Source organism: Pleurodeles waltl, chromosome 2_2 (assembly GCF_031143425.1).
Source record: "Pleurodeles waltl isolate 20211129_DDA chromosome 2_2, aPleWal1.hap1.20221129, whole genome shotgun sequence".
NCBI lineage: Eukaryota > Metazoa > Chordata > Amphibia > Caudata > Salamandridae > Pleurodeles > Pleurodeles waltl.
In genome coordinates, this window is record NC_090439.1 from 1038304192 (window position 1) to 1038323959 (window position 19768).

Sequence of the window (19768 nt, forward strand, 5' to 3'; positions counted from 1 at the left end):
ATGCAAACTTTCCACAAGCCACAGTGTGTGTCCTGTCCGTCAAGAAGGAACGCAGTTGTTCCAGAGCCTTATCCTTAATGCAAAGCTGGTCTAGGTGGGTCATCAGCACAAAGGAGGAGACGGTATCAAATGCAACAGACAGATCAACATGATGAGAGTGGTGGCACATGTCAAAAAAAGAGCCCAAATGGTAAACAGTTTTGTGGATCTTTCCATCGGATATCTTGTAACCATATGATGATATAGCAATAGTTCCATTCTCCACCACCTATCAAGACTGAACTTGAATGAATGTTTTCATTTGTATATGTACCCTGAACAATAAAGGTAATTTCACTGCTGCATCCTCATCTGGTTTTACATAATTGAATCACTAATACATTTAAAGTATTGACATTCTTATTAGCTAATTTCAGAAGAAACTCGTCCCATTCCGTTAATTTTACGCCATGGTGTATCCAATTTTGCTTCTGCATTTTAGTAAATGCTTCCAGTCCAGGTTCTGCCCTTCTAGAAAACTCTCTAATCAATTGCTTTACTTGCAATGCATTTTTAATTCTCCAAGACATTGTCAATTGACACTCAGACAGCAAAAGGAAAAGGTCATCAATTTTACATTCCGTTTTATTACATTTCGATATTTTAGCAGTCTCAGTATATTTGTGTTGGGATTACATCATTCACGGTATCTGCAAACCATTGGATATCATATCAGTCCAATATTTATAAACATAGTGGGAAATAACCAAAACATTGATGGGAATATTTAATTTAGACAGTTAGGTGTCTTGTATGCTTCATAAACTTAAATCAAGTGTTTCCGTCGATCAGCATTGGGTATTTCAACACCCTCCACCATTCTATACCCTTCTGTTTGCCTCCTGTGTTCTCCATCCACCTTACCCTCAAATCTGTCAGATTTACTGTGGCCATGTCCAACAATGCTAAGAACACTTGAGTCACAGCCTTTCTGCCATTCCCCAATATCACCATCATTCACCGTGCTGTATGCAGCTAAGGCACACCTTGCTCAGTGTCCCATGTCTGTTAAAACACATCTATCAGCAGATTAAACATCAACAACTGTCTAGTTGAAAATTATAAGTCTGGCTGAGAATCTGTAATTAATGCAACCTGTCTCCATCTACCAGGCCCTCCATGGTCCACACAATCCCTTGTGTCCATTCCTCTACATCAGCTCACCAAGCTAACTTCACAGAGGTTGGAAAGGTCTACAGTTGTAAATGTGGGGAGTATGCTTACCTGTTTTCATACACAGGAGAGTTCTGTGTCATTATCATGCAACTTACGTCAGTGGGGGTAATATGTCATGCTTGCTAGGTAGAGCAAACAACCATTTCAGCAATGATGTGGCATGGCATATATAGCTCATGTGGGGAGCTTCTATGGTGTCTGCCCCCACCAGCCATCTATCTATTTACTAGAGGTGGACAGCCAAGTAATAAAGTTCCAAGTCGGGATCCCTATGCGCCCCTTTAGGGAGATGGCAGTTGTATCTTGTGCGTAGTAATCCATTGTCTATGTCCCTCCGTGGTAAGATCTGAAATCCAACTATTTATTTACACAAAAAGGTTTACTAGGCAAATGTAGCATAAGAACAGTAAAAATATAATGCAGTTTTGGAAAGAAAATCGTTTTAGTCAAGGCAATTGTTCAAAGTGCTGCCAGAAGTGAAAGCTTGAACGTTGACGACTTGTGGATGTTCACTATGATTTTTGTTATATTACCTGATGTGAGATCAGATTCTGATTGATGCACTTGAACACCAAAGTATAAGAATGTATCTGTATTCCAGGAAAAGAGTGACTCTGGTAGAGCTATGTCTGCCTGTTCTGTGATGGGTTTCATGGGAAACAGAGAAGACCTGGCTCTATTTACACTCAACCCCAAGAAAGCCCCAGATTTACACCTGTAAAGTCTTTCTTAGGTCACCCCCTGCATCCCTGAGGTACAGCAAGACATCATCATCATAAAATGAAATTATGGGTGTATGATTCCCAACTTGGATTCCCCCATTGCCTATTCATCATCCTTAACTTTGCTGCTAATGGTTCCTCCCACATGCTGAACAGAAGGGGAGAGAGGGGACAGATCTGGCACATGCCTCATATATAGGCCACAAATATAAACATTCCTTCCATCTTCCATCTTGACTCTTTCCGTGTGATTTGTGAACAACAACCTTGCCTATTATAGATTATCACTAGAGAAAGTCATAACTTAAAATAGGATAAAAAGATACTCCCAGCCCAGTGTGTCAAATGCTTTCTTCATGTTGATGGAGCTCACCGTCAGCTGCCTTGTGACTGGTAGGCATTCTGTGAGAGCATACAAAAGGCATCTGATATTTGTTGCCATGTTTCCAGACAGAAAAAAGCACAACTGATCTGCTTGGACTAACTTTGGCAGTGGGGAGATTCTGTTAGTCAGTACATTGCCCACAACTTTAGAGCCTGGAGTCACCATGGACAGGGGAGATATAACAACAGATCTAGATGGTCCAGTTATGGTTTTTGTAATGTCCCTCTTGGAAGTCAGTAAAATGCCTAAATCGTGGTCTCATAGGTAGTTTGCTAAAAGTTGGAGAAACTCAGTGACAAGTCCATCACTCCCAGGAGTCTTGCCTGTCACCAAATCACTCATCACTTGCAGAATTTCATCAAGTTTGATAGGAGGCTGTAACTCCTCTGACTGGTGTGGAAGGAATTTACTCAAACTTAATGAATGCACATATGTAGTGTGCAGCTCTTGAGGGAAGCAGAGGAGCAGTGTAAAATGTATCATAATAGGATGATATCTCAGCATTAGTTGATATCTTTGTTGACAAGTGACCTTGCTTTTTTTGGAAAGGGGCATCATTACTGTGTCCTAATCAGGCCAAACTATATCACGACTTCCCCCCTTCATAGTGCTGTCTAGTAAGTGCTCTCTGTAGCTGGATAGCCTATGGTGGATGAGGCACTCCCTTTATTCAGCCCTAATGCAACTCATATTCCTGAACAACTGGGTTTTCTCAGCTATTTTATTTCCAGGTCTCATGATCTATGTTCCAGTGAAATATTTGCTTCTAAGTGCTGATTATAGATGATTTATCAGAGTTATATGACCAGATTTGGTAATATGATCAAGAGGGTATAGTTGGGAGACAGAGATAAACAAAATAAACAGACAGTGACGGGAATCATCCTCCCACATCAAACATTCATGACAGTTTCAAAACTCGTCATGCTAGTATTAAAATGCCCAAGGGGTCTAACGTGGTGACCAGTGGCCAAAAACCACAGACTACAGTTATTTCTATTATGACAGCAGTAATCAAACAGCACACTATGGAGCAAATGTCTCTATTGCTTTGTTAATCCGAAACTCCCTGGAGTGTACTAGCATCAAGTCTCAGTATGTAACACTAGTTTTTGATGCCATTTTTAAGCTCATACACTATCTGAACAATAAATGGTCTATAAACTTTACATCCCATTTCAAGATGTGTTGTGTCAATTAAATGCACTAGTATATTGTTCAATATAAAGGCTTGCTTCCAAAACTAATTTTTTTATATTTACGCCTTATTTATAGGTTTAAAAGGTAGACATGGTTTTGAAACAAAGATGAAAGTACATTTTTCGATTCTCTAATAGCTTTGGCATTCAACCAATTACTTCTAAACGAAAGTCATCAACTTGTTTATCTTATCATGCTCAGTGGGAGTGGGCTGATTTAAAAAAGAGAGGAATGGATCTGGACTTGTATATTTTCTTAGATTTGAGGAATCTGTATTTGTGACTTAGAAATACTTATGAACAATGCACCGTAATAATGTATGAGTTCTGTTATTGTACACCCTTTGTTTTACTCCCCACTCTTTCTTTCCCCTATCATTAATGACATTAGCTCTAGTTTTATTGTGAATTACTCAGATTTTTACTTCAATTTCTTTGGATGTGATGTTTTTACTTGAAATTATCAGCACAATATTTTGAACTGATAAAAGAAGTTCTTACCTCCCAGTTTTTGAAGGTTTCATTTTCTAGTAACTTTAACCCGTGCTTGTTCTTCAGGTGTCTGCTGAATTCCCATTTTGTGCCATAAACGAAACTGCAAATTAGACACTTTAACCCACCTTAAAAGAAAAAAGAAAACAAAATAAGAAGTGAGTACTCTATCTGCCTGAAAAGGAAGCTAGAAAGGTCCTTCCAGGTAGCCTACGTTTTTTCCAGAAATGCAGCTCTCCAATTGTTATTCACTCACAAAGAAAACAGTCAACAATGGGCCCATATATGAATTTGTAACAGCCTATTGACGGTCGCAGTTAATGGCTGATGCCTGGATACTTGTTAACCACGTAGAATGAGTTGTAATTCCAAGGTTAGTTTGCTTTCATTAATTCATTTGAGTTATGTTAGAGTACGAAAAAATATAGGAGCAGGCATTCTTCAATACACCAAGTATTCAAAGCCCACTCCAGTGTGATAAAAAAGCTCACAAATAAGTAATTCTTACTACGCATTAGAGCGACATTCATACCTGGGCTTCTGTTAGTCCAAGTCTATGAAAATGAAAATTCATGAAACAACATTCTGGAGGGCTTCCAACTTTAGACGTCTGGCCAAAATGGTTAGTCGCAGGTGATGACAAAACCTGCAGAATAGTATGAACAGGAAACTATTGTGCTCGCCATCTGCATATGCCCGGCACTCCTTCCTGAACGTCGATTCTTACTACGCCAACACTCTTTGGCTCGTCAAACCGTCATTTAATACTCCAATGGGGACAATATAAGACTTATGGCCATATTTATATGTTGGCACTATGTATACTGTGCCGCAAGAGTGACAGAGTCTACGTACCACCAATGTGAAGGTCCGCCTGTCTGATTTAAATGTGGGTGGACCTTTGGTCTAGATATAGCGGTGAATAATCCATCACTGCCACAGCCAAACATCTCCGACAGTCTGACAGAGAATAGCTACATGTCCACCCACCCAATCAGAATAGGTGGACATATAGGTATTTTTTTCTTTCCATCACCGCCAGGCAAACCCTGGCAGTGAGGGAGATAAAATGTAAATAATGCTCCCCACTCCATGGGAGATGACTCCAATGAAGAGGAGCATTTTCTTTTTTTTTATTTTGAAAAAAGAAAATCCTGTTTGTGGATTTTATTTTTCAAAATAAAAACAAAATACTGCTTGCTACACGGTTGCATCATGCTGACGCAGCCCTCAACCAAACAGCATACTGCACCGACAGAACTGCTGTGATGACTGTTCATGCCAGTGCTTTATAAATGACCACCAACTTGGCAGTCTTTAATAAATGTGGCGATCGGGACCTCCACCAGGTTGACAGAGGTGCCTACTTTGTCGTCCGGATGGAACAACCGCCAATATATAAGTGAGGACCTTAATGCATAAATTAACAGATTTTTTTTAACTGTGTGGGAAGCAAGAACATTCTTAAAGCACACAAGAAACGTTATACTTTTAATTCCCTACGACTTGTGATGAAATAAAACGAAATCTAGCATTGCATTTATAATCTTTAAAGCTTCATCAATTTAATACGTATGACCGATTTTTTAAATTGGTATCTACAATATGCTTTTAACAAACTGTGCATTAATACATTTGATTTGATTTGTGAGCGTATACACTTTGGAAGATATACAAAACAATAGATAAACAGAGAGCTGGAGAGACAGATATATAGGGAGAAAAAGAGAGAGAGTAAGCGAGCATTGTCTTCTTATTAAGTCTTCAGTAAATAACACAATAAAGGGGGATCATTTACTAGAGCTCTGAAGATACAATTAGGCATATACCACTTACAGCGATCACACTGCTTTTTTGTGTCACCTTACAGACACCTCATTCCCCCTTTTATTTCCTCATTTATTTGCCACGGTGCATGAGGGGTGCCTGGACCTTGCTGGACCCCTTTATGATTTTATCTCTTCTTTCATTGGATTAGATCTTCTTTCGTTGTATCCTTATTGTGAAAGTACTTGGCCTCACTTTTACTTATTGTTTTTTGTTTGTTTTAGGTTACGTCTCTTGTCTGTATGGCCATTTTTTTACCTGACCTTCCATCAATTTCATGTAGGTTGATACCAATTCCATGCCAGAGGCCTTTTAATAGCAGCCGTGGTGCAAGCACACAGTAGGCACACCACTGGGCCATTCTACGTTGTCCAGGGAAAGTCCATCAGTGAACGTGTGTACCTGGACACAGTCCATGGCCAGACACTTTGCCCGGCTGCCTCTAACCATTAGTGATATCACACATTCTGGTGAGTTTTTATTATCAGAGCTTTCGCCTTTTTATGAATGAGAATGTAAGGTTGAAGACATACTCTGTGCTGAGTATTTATTCCATCCTGTCCTTCCAACAAGTACATTCCGGTCCTCTAAACAAGTCAATTCCAGTTTCTATTGTAAGGATATAACTAGATCTCTTATTGAAAATCATAGATTCTGTTTTTAAGGAAACATGACTGTCAAAAGAGTGCAGGTCTATAATTAAAGACCTACTTCCTAAATATTATCTTTTGCTGTGACCATCTACTGAAAAGAGAATCAGCCTGCGTTAACCCATGACAAAACCCTTATTGTTAGCAGTTAGCTATCTACTCAGCCTGCTCTTTCAGAAACTCTTATTAGAAATAGGAAAGAATATAAGCAATCAGAGAGGAAATCTACTATTCTATTAGTTTCCATAACTGGGCCCTATACACTTTGCATGAACGAGCTAACCATAAATTCCAAGTCTTTGATTAACAAACTTATATCATGGTTGATTTTGGAACAAACAAAGCCATAACACTCAAACCCAAAATGCACTAATGTGATGAGTTTGCTAAATCTTGATCAACAATTAGCCAGCCCCAACAATTAGGCTAGTCATCCCCGGGACCGAAACTTAAAAACACTGAACAGTGTACAATTTAAATAAAATCTGTAAATACCTTGGTCAGGCCGCTTTTCTATTATTTTTAAATTCTAACTGGCCTTATAACAGGCCAGAGAAATCTCAAAATTAGAGCACCTGCTGTATACATAGTTGGAAAAATGTCTTCTCCAAAAGACTAAGTGGAAAACTAGAAGAGATGAACTCTAATAGAGGAGATGTGGGTGAAAAAGACCAATTAAACATTAAAGTAAGAAACTTAAAATGGTCTCTGCTTTGGGTGAAAGTGTTCCCTTGAACATGACTTCACTAATGAACATTCAGTTATGCTCTTTTTGGCGGATACTCTATCTAAAAGCAGATTCCTCACGTTTAGAATATTTCCCAAACACTAGACTGGGTCTGGAAAATTTCATAGCAGTGCTCCTGTACGACTCTAAGTGGCTCCGTGGGTCTGCACTGACGTTGTTTGATGCTAGAAGTGATGGTGAGGAGCTGTGTATAAGCGCCACACCTATGCAGCTAAATCAGAGCAGAAAGTCGTGCACAAGCGAACAGTCAAAATACCCTTCCTTTCAGACATGGCTGTCAAGGCAGTAGTGCTTGGTGAACGTGTACACTGATGCCCAAAACATGGCTTGACTGCTGTGTGTGATTTCAAAGAAAACAATTTAGTGAAAAGTCATTACTGAGAAACCATTTCATCTAAACAGTTTAATGGAAATTTCCAGGATGAATGGTTTTAGAAATGGGGTTTCTGTTTGTCTAGGGTATACACCTCAGCCAGGCAGAACCTACCCACTCTAGTCAGGGCAAGGGAGTTGCACGTCCAAGATAACCCCTGCTCACCCCCTTGGTAGCTTGGCACGAGCAGTCAGGCTTAACCCAGAGGCAATGTGTAAAGCGTTTGCACAACACACACAACACATGTGACGCAATATCCCCACCACAAAGGAAACACAACACCAGATTAATGAAAATATACTGTATTGTACACAACGCAATTATCAGACCAAACATCACATATCAGTACTATCCTGCTACCTTAGCAGTTGTCAGAACGTTACACATAACACATAGGTTACTCAGTATTCTGCAACATAAGCAGTAGTCAGGAAACACGTTATCACATTAGAACACTTGTCATAAGAATATCATAAAACACCCATAGTAGGAACATTAGAAAACATATGGCAAGTTAGGGAAACATATTAGCAAGTCATGCCCATAAAAGGAACATTTGCATACATATGTATAAAAAACACCATCAAAAGCAGGTAGGCAATATATAAATCAGGAGAAGCCACTAATAAGAACTTATGTTCTATATATTGTTCCTTTAACAGTACCTGGTTTGATGAAGGCACCTCCAGTGCCTAGAAGACGAACAATGGGACCCCGGCACTCCTATGCGCAAAACGGGGGCCTCTGAGGTCTCTTGGGAGAGAGGGGTGGTCTGCACCCCCTCTACAACGAAAAGAACGGGCCCCTCTGGGGACCCGTGATCCTTGTGGGCCCCCCCCCTGGCCTCTAATGGCTCTCTCTGAAGGGGGTGCCCAAAGCGCCACAAAGATTTAAGGGGGGGGGGGGGGCGATTGCGCCCCTAGGGCAGTGACAGGGGAAAGGGAACTCCCGTTTCTCCCCGTGTCCTGCAGAGAGAGGGGGCAACCGCCCTTGTCCGCGGTACAGCTGCCCAAAGGAGGTAAAGGGAGCAGGGGCCTCCGTTGAGGCTCCTCACCTGCTTCCTTCTGCGGCCGCACCCGGTCCGGGGCGCGAGCCGCTCTGCTGCCGTCCCTCGTCCACGAGTGAGGCAGCTCAGGGAGTTGGTGCCGTCGAGTGCCCCGGGGGCGCTCCGTAAAGCACGCGTCACCTGGGGGCACAATAGAAGCGGCCCAGCTCCTTTCCTGGCTTCAGTAAGTGCCCCGGGGGCACTACGGACAGAGCGATCCTCGCGCCAGACATAGATGCGGAGCCCGGGTCGCGGCAGTGATTTCCACAGCAACGAAGCGCTTATGTAGGCGCGAAGGCTCGCTTCCAAGCCCGGGTTGCGGTGGTGATCCTGGGAACAGAAATAAAGCGCTTTTCAAAGCGCTGAGGCAAATCTGCAGCCCGGGCTGCGGCGGTGATCTTCTGCAGCAATTCCAGAGAGAGCGCTTTCCCCAAGCGCTAAGGAAAAGATGTAGAGATCGGTGCAGGGGTCAGGGGCCACAGCACCCTGCCCCTGGGAACAGTAAAACAAGAAGAAGCACAGGGCTGGTGGGCCCAGCTACAGGCCAGCACAAGGGGTGCAGATGGTGGCAGTTCATCCTAGTGACCAGGCAGGTCACAGGTCAGCACAGCAGCAGCAGTCCATGGTGGTTTCCTGGTGAGTCCATTCATCAGCGTTCTGTGTCCAGTTTCAAGTTCCAAGAATGTTCAAATTGTGGGGAAAATTCCCCTGTACTTATAGTCAGTTCTTACAGTGTTTTACCATGGTAGGGAGAGGAGGTTCCAGCCAGTTACAACTGGTTCTGGGAGTGCCCCCTCTCTCCTTTCAGCACAGGCTCCAAACATCAGTGGGGGGTTAATGACCCTATTGTGTGAGGCCAGGGCACAGCCTTTACAAATGTAGGTGTGCCCGCCTCTCCCTTCTCTCAGCCCAGGAAGACTGTTCAGAATGTAGATGCACCTCTGTGACACCTCCACCCTCCCTGTGTACAGGCTGTCTGAAAAGTATGCACAAAGCCCCAACTGTCACTCTGCCCAGACGTGGATTGGAGTCAAGCTGCAAAACACCAGAGTCATAAGTACAGGTAATTGCGCACTTTCTAGAAGTGGCATTTCTGTGATAGTAAAAAAAAATACACCCACACCAGTAAGCAGTATTTATTATCACCATCACAACCATACCAAACACACCTACGCTACCCCTCATAAATCAGAAAATACCCTTTACACATAAGGCAGGGAATTTCTAATGCAATCCTATGAGAAGGCAGCACTCACAGCAGTGAGACACCAAGTAAGGCTGTTTGTCACTACCAGGACAGGCCATGCAATATGGCACATGTCCTGCCTTTCTACATACATGGCACCCTGCCCATAGGGCTAGCTAGGGCGTACCTTAGGGGTGACTTACATGTAGTAAAAGGGGAGTTCTGGGCCTGGCAAGTAAGTTTAGATGCCAGGTCCCTGTGGCAGAAAACTGTGCACACAGGCCCTGCGCTAGCAGGCCTGAGACAGGTTTTGAAAGTCTACTTCAGTGGGTGGCGCAAGCAGCGCTGCAGGCCCACTAGTAGTATTTCATTTACAGGTCCTGGGTATAGAGATACCACTGTACAAGGGACTTATAGGTAAATTAGATATGCCAATTAGGTATAAGCCAATTATACCAACTTCAGATGGAAGAGCACCTGCACTTTAGCACTGGTCAGCAGTGATAAAGTGCTCAGAGTCCTAGAGCCAACAGCGAGAGGTCAGAAAAACCATGATGGAGGCAAAAAGACTGGGGATGACCCTGCGTAAGGCCAAAAGTCCAACAAATGGCATTTACCATTTCATAGAATCCAATTCATAGAAAGTCTTTTTTTCCCAAAATTGGCTTCCGCATTCTTATTTTTCAATGTGTAAAAGAAATGCTTGCAGATTTTCCTTTCAGATATATTTTTGTTGAACGTATTTATTTCCATCCTTTACATAAGTTGACATTATTTTGGATTAATATATTTTACATTGACTCACCACCCCTAAACACAATCTGTCTCTGCCCTCTAAAAACACCTCCCCATGCACAAACTACATCCATCTTTCTGACCCTTAAACTTGAAACATCCCTGCACACTTAAATCCCTTTCTATTCCTAAACTCACCCATCTCATAACCTAAAACTCCCTCAGTACCACTAAACTCCAGCCATTCCTGTACCCTAAATAAACCCTTTTTATGCCTACGCCACTTCTATTCCAGATCCCATAAAGTCCAAAAACACCCCCTAAACTCCACTCATTTGTGAATCCTTAAAAAACCTCACCTTCCTGAAAACCCATTCAGGACACCTGATACACCTCACCTCCCTAAACTCCACCATTCCTGAACCCTAAAAACACTTTCTCCATATAAACGCCACCTATCCCTGAGCCATCAAAATCCCACACCACCCTAAACTCCAACCATTCCCGAAGACTAAAAAACGTTCACCAACCTCAAACTCTACCCATCATTGAACCTTTAAAACAATCCTCTGCCCTAAGCTCCACCCAGTCGTAAAATCTAAAAATATCTCAATACTCTCTGAACCCTGAAAAACATTCATCTCCTCTAAACTCCACTCACCTGTGAACCCTAAACATGCCTCACAACCCTAAACTCCCATTCCCACAGTGACAGCCTGATGCGGGGACAAATGCTCATGTCCAGAAGTTCCCTAGTATCAGACTCTCTTGGCCCAATCAGGGAGATGCCCTGACGCTCAAGGTAACTAAAGGCATAGCACCTCCTAGCCCAGGGATCAGGACCTCACTTGCTGCATTATCATAACACCTGGTAGTGGTTTCGTCTGTGAGAACCTGCACTAGCCTTCCCTTGATGGAAGGCTGCAAGGCCAAGTGGATGGCTTGTAGCTCCAACAGAGTGATGTGAAGCCAGGGTTCCACTTGAGACCAGAGATCAGAGACCACTGATCTCCTCCTCTCCCAGGCAAGTACTCCAACTCAGTAAGGGGGCACCGATCACTACCATGAACAGTGGTAGAGGAGGGGGTCTGTCGCTGGTCAAACTAGGGTCAAGCAGCCACTTTTACAGATCTTATGCAGTCTCCTCTAAAACATGGATGACGTCTAACAGCTTTCCTTGGTGGTAGGCCAACTGAGACTTCAGTTCCCAGTGCAAAGCCCACAAATGCCAGCGGGTGAATCGGCAGCCAGGACAATTAAGGCCAATAGATCCGGAAGTCTAAGAGATGCTCTCCACGATAAAAGACCGAGGCTTTATTTCAGGAGCTTAGCCCAAAGGTCCCGGACTCATTGCAGGGGATGAAATGACTGTATGCAGAATGTCCCGAATATAGGGAAGCCTCTGTGAAGGAGTCAGGTGTGATTTCGGCTCATTGTAAGTACCCCCAGTGATGTTAGGAGGTTCACCGTTGTCTGGAGGTGGCCCATGAGTGATTGTGGTGAGCCCGCCTTCAACAGCCAATGTAGGGTACAACTGATACCCACAACCTCCAAAGCTGTGCAGCAACCACTGCCATTTCATTTGTGAACACAGAGGAATGCTGGTGAGGCCGAAGGGGAGTACAGGAAACTAAAATTGATCCTGTCCTACCTTGAACAGTATGTATCATCTGTGGGACTGTAGGAATGCCCCAAAAATATGCATCTGCAGGTCTAAGGCAACCATCCAGTCACCTAGATCCAGAGTAGACAGAACTTGGAATAAAGTGAGCAATTTGTTAAAGATCGAAAGTAGGATGAGGAAGTTGCAGAAGGAGCGGCCTTTCCCTATTGCTGAAGCCGGAACCCTCTTGATAGCACGTTTGGCCAAGAGAGCCTGCACCTCTTGCAGAAAGATGGAAGGGTGCTCCTCCAAAATCTGCTCTGATGTAGTAGGAACTAGAGGTGGTTCATAAAGGAATGCAGAGCATATCCCTGTAGGAGGATCTGGAGGACCCATCTGTCACTTGTAATTATCCACCACTGGTAGAAAATAGCTGATCCTACCTCCCAAAGGGTGGGTTTGTACAGCTAAGGGCCAGCTAACGAGGCTTGGAGGCTGATGCAGCAGTGGCGAAGGACTGAATCAACAGCTGTATCTGCTAGCCAGTGGGAAGTCTGCTGGATCCCCAGAAACAGTCACAAAGGGGTTATGATGACTGCTGAGGAAGTAGTGGAGCCTGGATCCATGGTTCAATGGGACCAGTTGAGAATTAGCTCTGTGTCCAAGGATGATGAGCAAAGTCAGTTGGACCCTGACCTCTCCTGACTTCCCTTTGGATACAGAGTGGTGGGGTGGAACTGGGGCCTGCTTAGGCGTCTTGCATTTCTTCTTAAATGTTGACTTAACGGACAACCTCGACCATGGAGAGGACCTGTTGGGGAAAAGGCCCAGAAAGCAAGAGCGAGTCTGCATCCTAAACGTGGAGCAAGAGGAGGGCATATGCAAGGCTCAAGACTTTGTTCAGTATTTGGAAACATACAGCTACAATGCATGGCCCCAGAACGCCTTTGGGAGTCTAAGAGCATATTTTGGAGCCATGCTCTGAGCCATCTGTTTTTCAAAATCATTACACTGTTTGAACCCTGGAGTGGTCGGTGGGGACACTGTTTCCTTGCACACTGGATAGAAAATGTATAAAGAATAGGTCAACTGACAAAGGGGATCAGAGCTCTTGATCCAGATACAAAGGCACGGAAAGAAAGGAACTGATGTCGCTGTGGAAGGGTGGAGCTTATATGCGCCTCCACTCAGTCACTTACAGGGTAGAATGTAGTCAAAAAGGAGCTACATGGCACCAAGTGTAGTGCGCGGAAGCACTGCTATGAACATTTTCAGATTGCGACAAGGGAATTTTCAATAGGTGAGGAATCTATCCAGCACAAGGAAATAGGTGTTGACTTATAAATGGTATATTCCAGAACTAAAGTCTGAAAAGTGATAAAAAAATATTTTTAAAAACTTGAATTAGGAGGGTGTAGGTCATTTAATAAATAGTTAAAATCAAAGGAGAATAACTAGTGTGATTAACTAAAGGTCAAGTTATTTACCTCTGGTAAAGCCTTTGGTAACACCTTATCTGGTAGACTGCTCTAACCACAGATTCCTTATCTTAGAATATTCCCCTGAATCTGGAAAATCTTGAGCAGTAACTCTGTGGGCAGTAGGTGGTGTGAATCAGCTCTGCGACAGTGTCATCATCCATGCCGGCGGTAACGTGTGTGGTGCCTATTTAGGGACCACCCAAGCACACTGATATCAGATTTTTATTACACCATTATCACACCAGAAGCAAAGAGCTACGTCAAAAGGCTGATCGACCAGTCTGCAGATACTAAGTACCTTCAGAGACCTTCGAGACAGAAAAAATGGCAGAAGAAAACGGTTAGAAGCAGTGGGGAGGTTAGGCAGGTTGGTAAAAAATCTGTGACTACATACAGTCTCTACCAGATAATACACTTTTCAACTGGTAGAGACTTCTAGCTGCAGAATTCTTACCTTAGATAAGATGCCAAAGCAATACCTTCCCTGAGGTGGGTATGCAAACTTGTTCATACCAAAAAGTGCCTGTCACGATGGACTTATCTGTCAAGGCAATAGTGTTTGGTAAAAGCATGCAGAGAAGCCCACAAAAGAGTCTGACAGATTTCCAGGACAAGGATTCAGTTTGCTAACCCAGTGGTCGCAGTCTTGGCTCCGATGGAATGAGCCCACAAGCCATTGAGGCGTTGCTTCTTGGCCATTGTGTAGCAGATCTTAATACAGAGCACAATCCATCTGGAGATGGTCTGTATCTGCACTGCACTGTAGGGACCCTGCCCTGATGTTATGACAGGATTTCCTCCTGAAGGGGCAGCCTGTTCGGTAGACTGATGCACATGCTCAGGAGTTTGGAATACCATACTCTTCATGCCCAATCCAGAGCCACAAGGATGATTTGGGCACAGTCCATTCTGATCTTCTTCATAGCTTGAGACAGGAGTGGCAACGGTGGGAAAGCAACAGCAGTCCCAAGCTCCACTTGAGACGGAATGCTTCTCTGAGTGAGAGCCAACTTGGAAACACCAACGCACAGAAATGCTAAAATTCAATGGTGTTGGTAGTGGTGAATAGATCTGACCATGTTTCTCCCCAGTCGTGGAAGAGACCTTGCACCACATCCGGATGAAGATGCCATTCGTGATCGGCTAGACATCAACAGCAGGATTCTTCTACCCTGGCTTTTAGAGAGCCCGCCAGGTGTTGTAAGAGCAGGAAAATGTCCTGACCTTCCAGCAATGTTTAGATATGCAGACCTTCTAGATACAGTGTCCACAACCCAACCCAACCCAGCCCTGCTTGTTGCAGTACCACATTGCAGTGGTGTTATCCATGAACACCTGAAACATGGATGGAATAAGAAAGGCTTTCAATGCCAGGCAGATCACTCTCAACAAAGTGATATGGAGCTGATATTCTGCCAGAGGCCAGAGTTCACTAATCTCCACATCTCCCAGATGGCTACCCGAACCACAACAGATACGCATCTGTCACCACTGTGAGGTCTGGGTGAGGAAGGGAGGGATCTGCCACTGACCCAACTGTGGTTTATCAGTCACCACTGCAGGCCTTTTGCAGGTCTCTCCAGTATCTGGACCAGGTTGGAGAGATTCTTATGATGCTGCACCCACTGTGATTTCAGGTCCCACTGCAGGTCCCACATATGCCAACAGGCCTGCTTTACTATCAGGATGCAGGAAGCTATGAGACTCAGCAGCCTCAGAGTCACGTCTCACCAAAATCCAGCACAGAGGCTGAAACACTGTAATTATAGCCTTTTTATCCTGGAGCCACGGCTCTAGATGGTAGGTACAGAAATACACTGTGTCCAAAATGGGTCTGATGAAAGGGAGCATTTCAGAGGGAGTTAGGTGTGACTTAGGCGCATTTGTAGTGAACCACAGCGAAAGGAAGAGGTCCTCTGTAGTCTAGAGGTGAGCAACAACTGCCTGGGGCCAGCCTGCTTTAAACAGCCTATCATTGTGACAGGGGAAGACTAGAACCCCTGACATCCGGAGATGGGTTGCAACCACCATCATCCCTTTTGAGAACAAAAACCTAAAGGGGAGCGCAGTGAACTGAAAGTGCTGTCGTCCAATCATTCATAGCAGGTAACTAATATGGGTTGGCAGTACAGCTATACAGAAAGATTCAGAGGGCTCAACTGACGTTGACGGCAAACAAGGGGGGAACCTCAGGGCTCATTCCCAGGCCTCCTTGGGGTTCATAACCTTTCTGGTCAACATTTGTCGATCCCTCCTGCGTGGCCACCCCTGCTGCTGAAGCTGCTTCTGAGACTCTGAAGAGCCTGACTGCTCTGAGATCGAGGCCAGCCTCCACCTGCAGGCACCCGCCTGCGCCTCATCTCCCCGTGTGTCTGTCAGTGTGTTTTCTGCTTTCTGCCTTTCTTCTTTTTAATATTTCCTGTTTTTCTTTCTGGCTTTTTGTATTCTTTTTGTATTTTGCTTTCTTGTATTCTTTGTATCTTTGGCGTTTTGTGCCTTTTCCACTTCCCACGCTTTCACTCCCACCGCTGCTGACCTCCCACCGCTGCTGACCTCCATCCCTGCTCCCCTCCCTGCGAAGCGCTCTCCCACCCTCTCACCTAACCAATCCCTCCCATCTCTCTCCCCTTCTTAAGGGTGAACACTGCATGGCACCGCTGCACCAAAGGGGCGCCCGTCCGCACCTGGATCGAGCCCAGCACCAGGGACCCTGGTTCCCGCACCACTCTTCACCATAGCGCAGAGACCCTCCATGCACTGAACACAGAACGCTCCACTGCATGCCATCTCACGACCCCCAGAGATACCCATGGACCTTTTTCCTACCTCAACTGCCACCAAACCCTCACATCACACCATACCTTCATGCCACAGGACCTTCGGACACCCACCCTGAGCACCTCAACTGCATCTTCCTCAACATATGCTCCCTCTACAAACACGCCATAGAAATCTGGGACCTGCTAGACTCTGCCCGGACATCGCCTTTCTCACCAAAAACCTGGACAAAACCAGCATCATAACCGGATATCGCCATCTCCAATGACTACAAACTGCTCCGCAAAGATCGTCCCTACCTACCTGGTGCTGGACTGGCCATCCATCGCACACAAGCCCACCCTCCCCCTGGCAACAATCACAGAGGAACACTCCTTCCTCATGGAGTGCCTCCACTTTCAGGTATACACCTCCCCGAAGTCCACCTTCCGCAGCACCCTGATCTACAGGCCACCTGGACCCCGCCCAGCCTTCAGCGACTCAATTGTCGACATCATAGCTCCGCACGCACTCGCATCCACAAACTACCTTCTCCTCGGCAACCTTAACTACCACATCAACAACCACAACTCTGCTTCTTTGCTTGAGAACATCACCATAATCGGACACAAGCAACTGGTCACCTCACCAATGCACATCACTGGACCCATACCCGATCCCATACTTTCCACCAGCAGCAACATCACCGTTGACTCCAACCACCACTGCATTCACTTCGTCATCATCACACCCACAGCCTACTTCAGCACTGCCCGCTCCAATCACAGGAAATGGAACCAGACCACAGAGGAACAGCTCACCAACATCCCCAGCAAGTCCCCAACACCACAGACGCAAACATCTCAGCACGGAACTTCCACCAATGGATCTCCGAATGCGCCAACACACTAGCTCCACTCCGAACAACCTCAGGTAAACACAACACCAAGAATGCCAGCTGGTTTTGCCCTGTACTCCAGGACTGCAAGCACACTTGCAGATGGCTAGAAAAAAGATGGAGAAATAGCAAATCCCCCAAATCAACCACAAAATCATACCATCACCTCATCCGATCCTCCTGAAAAGCGGCCATGCAAAACTGTATCAACTGCACTGCACACGACACCAAAGAACACTTTGCCGTGGACCAAGAATTCACATAACCCAAGGTAGAAGCAGCGAACATCCCTTCATCTCGGGACCTCTTTGACAGAATAGCCTCCTTCTTTCACCACAAAATCAAGAACATCTATGATAGCTTTGGACCCCAAGACTCTCCAAACCCACTAACAATCCTCCAGCTCAGATCCACCAAACCCTCACAGATCCTGCATCGCTGGATCCCACTCAACACGGATGAGAACCACTCGATCATGAGCAGCATCCACTCCAGAGCCACAACTGATCTCTGCCCCCACTACATCTTCAACAAAGTCAGCGCCTCAATCGGACCCGAGTTTTGCAAAACCCTCAACTGCTCCTTGAAGAGGGCCACCTTCGCTGAGGACTGAAAGCATGCTGCGATACTCCCGCTCCTGAAGAAACCTATGGCTGACCCCATGGAGCTCAAAAACTGCTGTCCCATCTCACTGCTGCCTTTCCCAGCCAAGATCGTCACGAAAGCCATCAACGCTCAGCTCCGCAAACACATCGAGGAGAACAACATACTGGACATCTCACAGTCACGATTCAGAACCAACCACAGCACAGAGACATCCAGCCTCCCTGCCACAGTTGACATCCGCTTGCTCCTTAACCACAGCCAAACAGCAGCCCTCATCCTACTGGACCTATCGGCTGTCTTCAACACAGTCTCCTATCACACCCTCTGCTCCAGACTCCAAACAGCAGGCATCTGCAACAAGGCCCTACATTGGATACGATCCTTCCTGACCGGCAGAACACAGAAAGTCAGACTCCCATACTACCTGTCAGAGCCTAAGGAGATCAGCTGCTGAGTGCCTCAAGGCTCCTCCTTGAGCTCCATACTCTTCAACATCTACATGGCCCATCTCGCATCCATACTCAGAAGCCAAGGACTGAACATCATCTCCTATGCCAATGACACTCAGCTGATCATCTCACTAACCAAAAACTCTACAATAGCCAAGAAGAACTTCCACAATTGGGTGGAGGCCGTCGCCACCTGGATGAAGGAAAGCTGACTCAAGCTCAACTCTGACAAGTCAAAGATCCTCAACCTCGGACCCTCCACATCAGCATGGGACAATTACTGGTGGCCCACCACACTAGGCAGCCCCCCCACCCCTACACAGCATGCACGCAACCTCTGCTTCATCCTGGACTCATCGCTCACTATGACTTGGCAAGTCAACTCCGTCGCCTCTGCCTGCTTCCACAACCTCCGACTCCTCTGGAAGATCTTCAGGTGAATCCCAAACGACTGCCGAAAGATGGTAACTCATGCCCTGGGCACCAGCAGTCTCAACTAGGGCAAATCCCTCTATGCCGGAACCACCAAGAAGAACTTGAAAAAACTACAATACATCCAGAACGCCTCTGACAGACTCATCCTGAACGTCCCCACCGCAAACACATCACTGGACACCTGAGACATCTCCAATGTGAGAAGATGATCAATTTCAAACTCCTCCATGCCTACAAGGCCATCCATGATCTGGGACCCATCTACCTAAACCACCACGTCACTTTCTACTCTCCCGCCAGACCTCTCCACTCCTCTCAACAGGCACTTGCCACCGTACCCTGCATACGGAAGACCTCGGCTTGAGGAAGATCCTTCACCTACCTCGTGGCAAAGAGAGAGAACACCCTGCCTATCCACCTCAGGCAGTCACCATCCCTACCTCAATTCAGGAAGGACATTAAGTCCTGGTTCTTCGTCTGAAGCTCAGAGGACTGATCCCACAGCACCTTGAGACCCTCACAGGTGAGTAGTGCGCTTCCAAACACTGATTGATTGACTGAGTCTTGGCCTGGCTCCAGGCACCACAAGCAAACCAGATGGTGTGTGTTGGGGACCTATATATGCATGGCACACACCACTTCTGGTGCATAGAACACAGATAATGCCAACGCGGAGCCGACCAATGCTACCTATGGGCGCAGAAGCACTGCTCAAGATTTTCCGCATTCAGTCTGATACCTGGGGTATATACTAGAGTAAAGAATCTGAGGCTAGATGTCTCTATCAGACATAAGCTTATTACTCCTGGGCGAAATTGTCAGCAGATAACATACCATGCAAACATTTTAGGACCCTTGACACTCTGGCTACACCAGAGGCATTAACCAGTAGCAGGATTCCATGATATTGGTGGGCAGCTTTCCCAACTTTTCTCATGAGAAAGCTGGACAGACCAGGGAGA

At 45.5% G+C, this 19768-nt stretch overlaps 1 protein-coding gene across 2 annotated transcripts in view; it reads right to left on the bottom strand.

The window, feature by feature from the left end:
* ZFAT (zinc finger and AT-hook domain containing) overlaps positions 1–19768 on the bottom strand; it is a 645246-nt gene that overhangs the window by 102441 nt on the left and 523037 nt on the right. For both annotated transcript variants that reach the window (XM_069220790.1, XM_069220791.1), the window contains exon 13: positions 4023–4141. In XM_069220790.1, the coding sequence (XP_069076891.1) occupies positions 4023–4141 (119 nt within the window). The remainder of the gene's footprint in view (positions 1–4022; positions 4142–19768) is intronic.